We start from the raw sequence: 12,701 nt of genomic DNA, 5'->3' as shown, positions 1-12,701 counted from the left end.
AGGTCGTTAGTGTGGCTCACCTGATTGGTGATAACCTCTGAAGTCACCCTAGTTTGAAGGGATAATCTGAGCCCTTCACAAGGAAGCAAATTATCCCAATTCCTATGGAGTGTAGCAGAATATATGATAATGGAGGATTTCTCTTCCTCCCTGCTGGTGACAAACCAGTTCACAGCTGCACAAGCACATTTAAAAGGAGAACACAGAAGTAGATTTAAAAATCCCCACATATTTTTGGTTTAGGTCTTTCAGAGGTCTGTACATCAGGCACAGAACAGAGGACTTCACTTTGCACACAGGGTGTGGATTTCCAGCTCACCTCTACCTGAAGCTTAGGCCACACTTTACTCCATGGCCAAGGAAAGCAGTGAGGACTCAGCAGCCCCAGAGATGAACACAGACCTGCAGCCCAGGAATGAACTGTGTGCCAGGGACTGCCCTGCACCTCGAAGAGGGCAGCGCATGGTGGTGGCAGCGTGGATGAGGAGGGCTCTTCCCAGCACCTACCAACAACTCCTGCCTCTGGATTTGGGTGAGTCACTTTGCTTTGCAAAATCAAAATCAAAAGTGACACAGAGATGCCAAAATGCAAAATACCGTGGCAAGGTCTGCAGGGGTGAATTTTACAGCATGTGAGCAAAGAAACGGTGAAGAGGTAGGAATTGTGTCCCTGGGTGTGAAAAATGGATCAGGGAGGAAGCAGGGGCTGGAGAGACTGCAAGGAGGCTGCAAGTGTCTTCTCCATACCATCCCAAAAGCATTTAGTCTTCAGCATCCCCCATCCCACCATCATTCGTTTGTCTTTACAGCTCCTCCTGATTCTTTCCCTTCTTTGACTTCAGTAATGCACCATCACTAAGATATCACCTTGGTGCAAGTTACTGTGTGTTTCGTTACTACAAAGTCCTTAACTTCCCCTCCCTGGGGATGGATCTCCAAGCTAACACTGCACATGAGATCTTCTTGACTCCCTGAGGAGGTTTACTTGTGTTAGGAACAAAATGTCCATCTCATGCCTAACACTGCTATAAAGCAGAGATGTTGAATAACTCCTGGTTGAGACTCTTTCAGGATCCTGCCCAAGGCTCCATGGACTCCAAGTGAGAACATGAGAACAGCTGAATCTCTTAGCTGTGGGATTTTTTGAGGAACTGTTCAAATTACCACATCAGAGTTCTCAGGAGTCTATAAAAACTGAGCAAATAGGAAATGCATATCAGAAAGCATATCAAATCAGGAGACAGAGAGGAAGTCCCTTCAGTTCTTTATTGTCCATAATCAGACAAGGCTTTAGGTTAGCCACAAGAAATTTGTCATGAAAATTAAAGAAAGATCCGGGGAAGATCAAAATTTGAGTGATATGAACAGTCTCAGTATTTCCGACAAGATTGGGTTTGCCTCAGCTTCTACCACAACCTTTCAGATAAGTGGTAAGATTTCTTTTTATTAAATGGATTTTATCTGGTCTAAAACAACAAATAAAAATGAAATATTGCATATTAAATACTTTCTACACTGATTTTGCTAGTAAATTAACTGCCATTTAAGAATGAAAGTATGTCAAAATGTCCTTTCTAGCCAAAAGCTGATGCTGATCCTCAGAAAAAAATTATTTTCCTGTTTTAGAAAATGCCTAATTTTCTTGAGTAAAACTTTCATGTCTTAATAGTTAAGATACTAAAATCACCAGACCCAATAAAAAATGTACGTTTATGAATTTTAGCTGAGTATAAATATTTCATTGCTGACTAAACCATTCCATTGTAAAACCAATTAAAACATTGTACTCTTTTAAAACTAAGACTTTAAACTCCTGATTACATTGCTTTGAAAAAGAAAAAAAAAATCAATTAAGGCAAACTTACTGAGTGTCTGAAGTAGTTATTAATGCTTCTGAAATACTTTTTTTCTTCCTGAAGGGCAAAATTTGACAAAGCAGTTTATTTTTTTTACACTTTGCTGATAATGATTTGTTTTACACATTATGACATGTCTCCATTTGTTCTTCAGTTCAGTTTATTATTGATTTTTCATTAGTTTTGATGCATACATGCATCACTGTTGGAATCACAGGTATGCAGCACTCCGGATGGAGAGGGCATTGCTTTGAGCAGCCTGAATGCTGAATGGCAGCCTTGGACAACTAAAAGCAATGGAAACAAGGTGTTTATTGATACAGAGAGGGGAGAACCACCACATTCAAACTTGTTATAGGTTGGATTAAGTCTTGATGGAATTGAGCTGGTTAAACTGGCAAGGAAAAGACAGCCAAGTGAATTGCAGTGCAAAGCCCAGAGGAGAGGAAGGCAGCCTGCCTTTTGACAGGATCAAGCACTCTCACAGAGGGATCTTTCTGCTCCCCATCGCTAGAAAACACTGCTAATTTATTGTGGCCAAGCCTGAAGTGCTGGAAGCAAGCAGAGTTTGTAGGGGAGAGCATGTGTGGGAGGGTGCCTACCCTACTTCTATTATTTTTTAGAGCCTCAAGGCCAGAGGAAGCCATCCACATGCTGTGCTCGAACGGCCCTTGGCATCTACCTGCTACTGCTGACGGCCGGCCAGGGGCTGCTGGTGTACAAAGGTAATGCTACAGCCTTACCATGGGCTTGGCATCGAAAGAGAGCTTTGCTGGGTGCTCTGGGGGCATGGGTGAGTGGGAATGAGCACGCAGTCGGAAACCTCTGAGGGAGCACAGAGGCTCCTCCGCACACCGGGAGGCAAAGCAGCTGCTGAAGGAAACTATTCCCCCACCCCAGACACGTGCTTTGCATTTGCAAAAGCACTCCCGGCTGCACTCCTGGCTGCAGCAAGGACTAGCACACGAAAATCACCTCCCTGGTTCAAACAGGGGTGGTCTTTATCTCCAGGTGTTCTCCCAGGTGCTGAGGAACTGCTCTGCCAAACAGGCATTTCCCAGCCAGACCGGACAGGGAATATTCACTGTATGGGCTTTTTGTTTCCTCAGTGTTTAAGATGGAGAGAGAGATATTGAAATTTCAGGAACAAAATACCTCCTATACAGAAGAGATTCTGAAGAGCTCCTTTGCCAACGGTCTGATTTCGGAGAGAAGCTCTGCTGAGTACTTGGGACAGGAAGAAAACTGGAGGAGAAGCTTGGAAGAGGAAATTACCATAATCAAAAGCAGCAATGCAAACCTGATGATGATGGTGAGCAACATCACCCTGGTTGCAGGTATGGCTCCATTCCTCGATGCTAGCTCTGCAGTGGAGAGACCTGGCTCCTCTGCACCACTGGCAAAGCTGTGCCAAAAGCCTAGTTCAGATGAACCAGTAACTAGGGCAAGATTTGGTCTTCCTGTCTGTTAGTGATGAACCAGTGCCCAGGGTTGGAGTTGGCTCCAGACCCTCTGGCCGGGGATCTGGACACACCTGGAGGAGCTGGAGCACTGCCCTGTGCAGACCCCTGGATCCCCTCTGCAGCTGCACATGTGGCTCTGGGATTGTCTCCCCTCCTGTAATTTGTAGATTTGGACTCTGAGTTTCCTCTGAAAGGGTGGTATCTTCAGCCCAGACGTCAAGCCTGTCAATCCCATACTGCTATGCTCCTCACTGAGCACTGACTACTGAAAAATATCCATTAAATATTTCTTTCAGGTCCTCCTGGACGCAAAGGAGATCCTGGTCCCCCAGGTATGTTGAAAAATGAGCTGCAACTTTTCCTTTTTAAATCTTTCTCTTTATTTCATCTAAGAGACTTTAAGTGAGGATTTGGGATTTCAGTTTCTAGACCCAGACCCTACCCAATGTGCACCCACCCAAAGCCCTGGCCATGCTTACCTTTTGACTGATCCCTCAGGAGCCCTGGCTGGCCCGAGTGCTCCCGCAGAGGTTGGTAACCACCACGGAGGAGCATTTTGTCTCTTCCTCCTCACTGACACCCCACCAGAAAAGCTCAGGGGTGATGGAGCAGCTGTACCTGATCATTATCTGCAGTAGCCATCCCAAATCTCCATGTGACACAAGAGAGGACCAGTGAGGGGGTTTATGTGCATCCCACAATCAGCAGATAGCTGAGCTTTCTGCCCCAGACACAGCAATTCATGCTGTCCAGCTTACTCCAGGACAACTCAGGGAGACCTCCCCAGTCCCTGCCCTGTAGAGTCACAGCTGAACAGTGCATGTGACAGAGATGGGACCTTGCCCACCCTGTCCCTAGGAAAATGATGGCACAGACTTAGGAATGAGCTGGGCACAAGGGCTGTTCTCCACAGCCATGCACAAGCTGTTGCCCTGGGTACCTGGGGCTTGGGTAGAACTACACCTGCTGCAGGAGATAAATGTCTCCAGACTGTGAGGATGCAGCAAGTCCTGATCTAATGTTGGCTCCACTTTGAGCAGAGGTCGGACTAGGCAACAGTTTCTACCCTTCTATGATGATGATCTAAGCTGCAACCCCTCTTGGGTCAGGTCTGTGGCTCATCCATCCCTACTTCTTGGCTACACTGATGAGCTTTTCTGAAAAAAAAAAAAAAAATTATCATTTTTTTTAAAATCATGTTTTCATATCTTCCTGGCTTCACTTACAACATTAAAACAGCACCTCCTGCCAAACAGTGTTTATTACACATCAGAGCCCAATAGTTCAGTGCACTTTCATGGAAGACCTCCCCAATGGTCCCCATGAGCTGGGCTTGGCTGGATGACAGCTGGCCCCTGCCCAGCCATGCACTCAGCTAAGCTCCAAGGACTTTACCCAAGCGGTTGTGCTGGTCCTTGCCAGCTGAAGATTGGTGACCAAAACTGGTGCACGAAGGATGATTAAAAAATTCATCTCTTCCTCTCAGCCATTACTGAGAATAGATGATACGTGTCAGCTGATACATGTATTTTATATCTCAGGGCTACGGGGACCACCGGGGACAAAGGGAGACCAAGGAATCCAGGGTAAGGCTTTTCTGAAACCTGAATTACTTCTATGGATGGACATAAAGTGGCTTTATGGATGATTTTATGGGGAATCTTGCCCTCAGTGAAAGTGTAAGTAAGTAAGAATGTCATTGAAGGAAATATAAGCCTGTATAAAGCTAATGTGAGCAAAAGCAAATCTTAGCTGGAAAAAAAATCTTATTTTAAAAGTCAATGTGCAACAGTCACAGTGGGCCAATTTCACACTGTCAAGTACATGGAGAGGGGAATTTGGCTCCTGCCTGCGGATGAGCTGCATGTTCTGCTGCTGGCATTCACTAGGCACTGCATCCAATGGAGCATCAAAAAGGTGATGTTGTCCTTGCAGGCTTACATGGACCGCAGGGCGAGAAGGGGAGCAAAGGAGCTCCTGGTCCTGCTGGTTCAAGTGGTGTGCCAGGAGTGAAAGGAGAAAAAGGACAGATGGGACTTCCAGGTAAGACTTCTTCACTACCTAAGATTCTCACATGTATTTCTGTTTAAACTCATTCTACGTGAAACACTAGAAGAAGGCTTCATAGATCAGTATTTCATAAAAATCCACATAGCCCTGACCACATAGCCATTGACTGGCTTGCCAGTCAATGAGTGTCCTGGATAAACAGGACACTCAACCTAATCTGAAGGGGTTTGATTTTGTGTCGTGTTTCAGCAAAGCTCCCAAAGGAGGGCTGGGGGAAGGGGTCATGCAAAATATTGACTCTGCACCATGGAAGATTTTTATAGAGTGACCTTTGTCTAATGAATCCATAGATATTCAATTATCCGCCTATCTATCACGCCTAGATTAAAGCACCAATGTTTGCAGTAGGATTTTCGTGATATAAAATAATACAATATAATTTATATGCAGAAGCATGTGGACGTTAGTCGTCATTTTAGTGAAACCTCTTTCTGAGGGCTTTATATCTTACATAAGTCTGACTTTATACACCTTAAGTAGAAAAGTTATGCAATGTGTTTCTCCCATGTAACGTGCATTAGTGGGCATCTCCTAGATAGCTGTTACTCAGTGGTCTCACATGGGCTGAAAGCAGGATAGGAAAAGAAAGCAGATGATGCGTGTGGTGCAGAGCAGGGAAGACAATTGGACAGATTGATAAGAGCTTCCTCAGATCTTCCATCAGATCCCATATGCACCAGTGCGCTCATTAGCACAAGTTGCTCCAGAAGAGAAAAGTGATTGTAGGAGGAATACCTAAAGGCAAGAACTTCGGGATAATTCTGGAGCAGAAAGATGAAGGAGATGTAAGACTTTAAGTGAGGCACTGTTAAGTAATTGAGCTCTTTTGGAGCATGCTTATCACCTACTGAGAGAAGAGAAGGCTAAGGGGAGCTAACTCTGGAAGCACAGGAATGCGCTGTCCTGTATCTCCACTGTGGCTAGGAGAAGGGAAGGATGCAGACTGCAATAAAAGATATTTAACTAAAGGAGAAACCATTGTAGTGGTAGAGATAGCTTAAGGAATAGACTGGAGAGGTATCACAGCACCACTGCAAGTCTTTAACAGCAGATCAGACAAACATCTGCCCAGACAGTCTGACAGAGTCAGAGGTGGATCCAAAAGACCAGCCCTGTTCTTCTGCAGCTTTACAGGAATGCCACTGAATGATGGCAGGTGTAAGGCCAAACTTTGTTACTGGTGTGGCTAGACAGAGGTGCTCCACAGGCTGCAGAGACAATCGGGGTTTTTCTTTTAATTTATACGTGTGTGCTGTGCTGTTTGATAGGTGTCCAAGGACAGAAAGGTGACACAGGCAAGAAGGGAGACCCTGGGTCACATGGACCCACAGGTCCTCAGGGACAACAGGGAGTCCCAGGACTGCCAGGTTTCAATGGTAAGTGCAGAGGCCACAGTGTGACCCACCATCAGCACTCGCATGCTGTGGTGCAGGGCTGCCCTAACTGAAGCATTGGGCTAAGCCTTGTCAGCACTGATGTCAGGATGTTGTTGCAGGTACCACGGGGAAGCCTGGACCTCCTGGGCAGAAAGGAGAGGCAGGTAAGCAGTACAGAAGGCAAAGGTTCTTCTAGAGATATAGGACTGATCTCTTTTAGATGGTGCTTCATGATGAAGAAAACTGCAGCCAGCCTAGATCCCAGCCTGGGTAAGAGATGATGATTAGATGAAGAAACCACGACAATGTTCCAACATTGTGCAAACTCATGCTGCAGCCCTGGCTGCCTCATTCGGGCCCCACTCACTGTGCAGGAGACTGAGAGGGAAAGAAGGGTCCTGAACTGTGGAGGGCTGTGTCTCCTTCCTGATGTGTGTGCACATGCAAGGGTAGAAATTGGCTGCTCTGTTAGGAAAGTACTTGTGCATGTCAAGGCTGACAGACTGCAAGGACCTGGGTCCATACATCCTTTCACTGCAGAGCATCACTCCCTGCTGCACTAAGATTAGTGCTGCCAGAGGAGGGTTGCGATTTGGACAGACCCAGTGTTTGTTTTGCCTTCATAAGGTCAACTCAGTCTGTACAGTGCAGGGGCTGGTGATTGAACTGTCTTTCTTCTTATGTCCTTCAAGTTTTGTGTTACATTTCATATGTGCTGCTTTCACTCAACCTCAAGGTGTACCTGGACAGCCTGGAACTGTGGGAAGTCCTGGCCCTGAAGGCAGATCTGGTCAGAAAGGGGAGAAGGGGGACCAGGGGCCCAAAGGTAGCCCAGGTACAACACTACTCAAACCTATAACTCATTGAGCTCTTAATCTGGCCTCACTTTGTATGATGGCTTCACCCTTACTGATTTGTTTTTAATTTTAGGAATAGCAGGCACTGATGGACTCAGAGGTGAAAAAGGAGAACAAGGAGTAAGAGGTAAAGGAGAATAAGACAGGTTTGGGGTCAACAATCCTCATTATGCAGGCACGGGAAAGGAGGAGATCTATTGAGTCCTGTTCTTGGAGCCCCAGTGCATCCCAGGATGCCATGGCAGTCCTGGGCCTCTGCCAGGCTGCTGGGGGATGGCTATGTACAGAGAGTTGTTTCTACCTTCTGTAACATGTGTGAGGAGGTGATGTTGCCTGAATTTTTGTATAAATAGAAAATGCACAAACAAAGCATCAGTTTAAGATGAACTAAACAACAACCTCCCTAATCTGGAATTAAAGACAAATTTTACTGGCTAGAGGGAAGATGGGGAAGGAGGCATCCATTGTGGACTCCTCTGTAGCATTGCAGGATGAAGTGTCTTCAGAGGCCAACTTAGGGCACACAAACGAGGCCTTTTCTGTGACATTCCACTTGAAAAAGGTCACCTCTCTGTCCCAGGCACCCAAACAACAGGGTGACATTCTGCTGTACAAACCTATTCTGGTGTACTTCTCTTGAATCAGCCCTTTAAAATCCTGAATTTATATAGTGCATGCAACCTCATGGCCTTCAGGATGTAACCAAAGTCCAAGTGCTGCACCTTTCTACCTTCACTGACAGCTGAATGACAGGGATGAGAGTCACCTGGCCCAACTTTACATGCTTTCATATGTCTGATGCACCTAAATTTAAATGTCTAGGCTGTCTATATGGTTAGTGAAGGTCCAGCTGGAGGAAGAGTCTCTATGCCAGCAGTGGAGTTTAGGATATGAAATAAATTACCAGGAGTTGATCTACTTCAGGAGAAGATGTTTCTCCACTGCCTGTATTTTCTTTTTTGATGTGGTCTACACTGAGTATGATGTGAAATAAGACACCCAAGTCAGAGATAGATGTCTATAGAATAGACACCTAAACTAGATAAGTTAAAATCCTACATAAATACTAGTTTGTATAAGCTTTTATAATGTATAAATATTAGTTTTATAAGTGTATGTATGTTTGTTTGTTTTGATGATCTCAGGTCTTCCAGGGCAAAAGGGAGAAAAGGGAGACCAGGGCCCAAAAGGTAAACCTGTGTTTACAGCATAACTTACTCTGATGATGCAAAGCGCTTTAAATGCCATGTTCCACCTTTCTGCATCAACACATTCTTTCCTTGGGAAGATACAAAGGCAATTACTTTTTTGCTCTACACCCAGGCATCCAAGGCCTACCTGGTCAAAAAGGAAGCAAAGGTGATTCTGGCACTCAGGGTCAAAAAGGAGAACTGGGACCAAAAGGAGCCAAGGGAGACCGAGGATTGTCTGGTAAGACTGTTTGCCAAAGGGTCTGTGGAGCTGATGGTGCATTTGGGTTCAGGACTGTAGATCTCAGACTGGCACAAGGTGCTCTGAGGCGTGTTACAGAGCTCATTTGGAGGAACTCAACAGACCGATTAGCCTTCCCAGAAGAGGAGTGTGCAGACTGTCACATGTACACCCTGGGAGGTGTGCTAAAAGACATGCAAGTAAACAGATGCATTAGATTTTCTCAAATCACTGATCTTACAAAAAACTGGAACAAGCAATGTCCCTTTTTGCCTTGTGCAGAGACATCTTGCAGCATACCATGTCACAGAGATAAATCCCAGATAAACACAGCACTCAGGAACACAAAATTGTAAACACCTAATGGTGAGGCTATTTAACTACACCTTGCTAATTGTAGGACACAAAAGTTGTTCAAAAGGGCCAACACTACAGCTACTCTCCTTCCTTACCCTCCACCCCCTTCCCATCACATGGGTTTCCAAAAACCCTAAGACCTGTAGTCAAAAGAAAAAGCCAAACAGTAGTTATAACAGGCCGTGGGAAGCAACCAGTGCTACATATGATTTTTCTTTTAATTGTTCACATAGAATAGTAAAGGAATCCTCAGAAATAAAATAAAGTAGATCGTAAGTGAGGCTTCTCCATGCGCTCCTCCTCTGGAGCTTTGCTTCTGGAAGAGGGGAAAACTGTAACTTGGCTGGCTCCAGGACAAGCACTGCCCTCTGGGTGGGTCTCATCTTCTGGTCCCCAGAAGGAGACAGTAATAAAGGCTTTCTGGAGGTAACTTTTGGGGGAAGAGCTCATTGGATTTTTTCAAACACCCCTACTCTTGAGACCGAGATACTGCACAGAAATGTGGAGGACTGTTGGGAGCAACTTTCTGCTGTCCCTGGAGAACAAACCCCATGATGCAGATCTTCATTCAAGTACTTTAGGAGATACTGTGCCTGCTTCTGGAGAGCCCAAAGGCTATCAGAGATGTCATTTTACAGGTAGCAGTGGGAATGAGACACATTTTGCACACATGAGTGGATGGGATTTTGACCCTTTTCTTGCGTCACACATTAGGAAAACTTTGCTGTATGTTATCATACTTTTCTTGCCACATTTCTTTTACATACCCTTAGTCACTTCAGGGTTTTTATTGTCCACAATGGGAGGGAGTCTTCACATCTCCGACTCATACAAGCATTCAGAACAAGACAATAACTGGATTTCTTTGTAAGCAGCTGTCAAATGTTTGTGTTTTTTTTAATTTGGAACAGGTTCCCCAGGACCAAAAGGGAGCAAAGGTGAAAAGGGAGAAGGTACTGGACTTTCACTTCTTCTCTCACTTGCCTTCTGTATTGAAGCTACCTGAGAGCAGGACCAACATTCCCCTCTGCTCATCCTGGTTAACCCACAGCACAGCTACCAGAACCAAGGGTCTGTGCTCTGAGTTGCAGCCTGCTGTCTCCAGATGCAGGAGGGGGTTGAATTGTACCAGTAACCTAGTCCCGCTGTGGCTACAGCCACGGAGATGGGAACATCCCTCTGGTTTGGGTGGTCACTGCTTCTGTGGTTCTTATGTCTGTATAATCCATAGAGTTATTTTCTTCTCTCCTAAACTGCCAGCCGACTCCAATCATATACGGATCGTGGGAGGAAGCAGGAGGGGCCGTGTGGAAGTCTTATACCAAGGGATCTGGGGAACAATATGTGATGATCACTGGACCTTGCAAGAGGCTGCTGTAGTCTGCCGAATGCTGGGATTCAGCCGTGCAGTCTCTGCTTTCACAGCTGGTGGAGGTGAGTCCACAACAACTTTCCACATCCCCAGGCCTGGCATGGGTGGTTACATACAGCAATGTCACCTACACGAGCAGCGGGAGAGCAAAGAGGATCTCAACAGGGCAGCTCACTCCTCTTGGGATGAGTGAGCTACATGTCAAGTGCTGCTTGAACTGTGCTCTAAAGCTTGATTTCCAACAAGCCAACCATGCAATTCAACACATGCCCACTATTTCCAGGAGTCTCTTTAAAAAAAGTGCATAACCCTTTCTCTTGACCAACATTTTTTTTTTTTGTTTACTTCATCTTCCAAAGGCACTGGAACAATTTGGCTTGACGAAGTAAATTGCAGTGGGTCTGAAAGTTCAATTATCTACTGTTCAAAGAACAGCTGGGGTTCACACAACTGCGGCCACAGCGAGGATGCTGGAGTGGAGTGCAGTTGATGGGACACAGAAGCTGCCCTGGGAGCCGCTGCCACCTCTGCTCTCTCTGGGGCTCTTCTTCAAGATGCAAACCCAATTTCGTCAGGCTGTGCATATAGTCTCCTTACCAGGTCATAAAAGTATTGACAAAGAAATTTGAATTTTTCGTAAATCAGTAACGGTTGCAAAATCCCCAGGTAACCTGGAACATCCCAGCTGTCACCAAACAATTGGAGCTCAGGCAAGTGAGCCAGTTCACAGCTTTTCCAGCTACCTGACATCAGCTCACCTGCAGGAGCTCACAACTGTGTGACCTCTAAGTGCACAAGGGGGGAGATGGTCCGCATTAGCTTACTGCAGTAAGAGAAGAGGCTCAGTGTGCAGAAACAGGGAGTTTCTGCAGCTGAGCTGACTAGTCCATCTTCATCACAGTAGGACTGTGAACCTGAGCCTAAACCCCCCAGCGGGTGTATACACCCAAGACAGCAGATGCTCAGAAATCATCAGATGAACTCTCTGGCATGCGAGTATAAATACTCTCCAGAAATGATGCTGATCACAGGTTAAAGTGCAAAAATAAGTGCCTGGGATCTAAGTACCATACCATCCTGGTTTAGCATAGCCCTTGTTTTTGACCTTAGCCAAGTCCCTTGCCTTCTCTGTCAGTATTTCCTAACCAGTCTCTCCAGGAGCAATACCTTTTACCTTATCTGGTGTATAAAGCTAAGCATTTAATACCTTTAGAAATTAGATGATCCAGTAAAGCAAAAGGATGACAAATAAAAAACATATCAAATCATGGTGTATCAGAAATAAATAAACTATTGATTGGTGTTAAATAATTAAATAAATAATAAATAAACAGATAAATAAAATTACACACACATCTGTAGATGTATTAAGGAGAAAATATTCGACTGGGCTTTCCTGGCTCCTATGTGATTGATGCAATTTACTTTCAATAAATAAGGTTTTCCAATCAAGGAGAACGGCGGAATGCCAGAGGCGCGGTGGGACCTGCAGGATGAGCCGCGGGTACCGCCCCAGGACGCATCAGCCACCTACCTCCCCGCGGCCATCCTCATCCCCGCCCGCGGCTCCCGGTTATCTCAAATGCTCCTTCCCGGCACTAAGGGGAGCTCAAGGGCCGCCGCCCGCTCCGCAAAGCCACCGCGGGAGGTCCGCGGCGTCGACTCGGCTCGGCTCGGCTCGGCTCAGCCCGGATGCTGCTCCTGCCTCCTCGTCCCCGCTGCTTTATCCCACGGGGAACCGCGGTTCCTGCGCATCTCTCTTTGTTCTGCTCTTGTGAGACCCCCATCTACGGCACTGCGTCCAGCTCTGAGACCCCCGGCACGGGAAGGACACGGACCTGCCGAAGCGAGTCCAGAGGAGACCACGAAGATGCCCAGAGGGCTGGAGCACCTCTCCTCTGACGACAGGCTGAGAGAGT

At 46.1% G+C, this 12,701-nt stretch overlaps 1 protein-coding gene across 1 annotated transcript; it reads left to right on the top strand.

The window, feature by feature from the left end:
* Positions 1-1,315: 1,315 nt before the first annotated feature.
* MARCO (macrophage receptor with collagenous structure) lies at positions 1,316-11,272 on the top strand. The gene is made up of 15 exons (XM_027723611.2): positions 1,316-1,430; positions 2,480-2,581; positions 2,966-3,193; positions 3,616-3,651; positions 4,861-4,905; positions 5,255-5,362; positions 6,658-6,765; positions 6,885-6,929; positions 7,502-7,600; positions 7,696-7,749; positions 8,768-8,812; positions 8,946-9,053; positions 10,322-10,363; positions 10,671-10,844; positions 11,142-11,272. The coding sequence occupies exons 1-15, from the start codon at positions 1,316-1,318 to the stop codon at positions 11,270-11,272; spliced, it is 1,440 nt and encodes a 479-aa protein (XP_027579412.1).
* The last annotated feature ends 1,429 nt before the right edge of the window (positions 11,273-12,701 follow it).

Source organism: Pipra filicauda, unplaced genomic scaffold (genome assembly GCF_003945595.2).
Source record: "Pipra filicauda isolate LSUMZ 115617 unplaced genomic scaffold, ASM394559v2 scaffold10_size6260569_pilon, whole genome shotgun sequence".
NCBI classification, from domain to species: domain Eukaryota; kingdom Metazoa; phylum Chordata; class Aves; order Passeriformes; family Pipridae; genus Pipra; species Pipra filicauda.
This window is presented reverse-complemented; position numbering and strand designations above follow the sequence as displayed.

Coding starts and splice junctions, on each gene's coding strand:
- MARCO (XM_027723611.2), top strand. CDS start 1,316: ATGAAAATTAAAGAAAGATCCGGGGAAGATCAAAATTTGAGTGATATG. Junction 6,766..6,884: donor AGGACTGCCAGGTTTCAATG/GTAAGTGCAGAG, acceptor ATGTTGTTGCAG/GTACCACGGGGAAGCCTGGA. Junction 7,601..7,695: donor GGGGCCCAAAGGTAGCCCAG/GTACAACACTAC, acceptor TTTTAATTTTAG/GAATAGCAGGCACTGATGGA.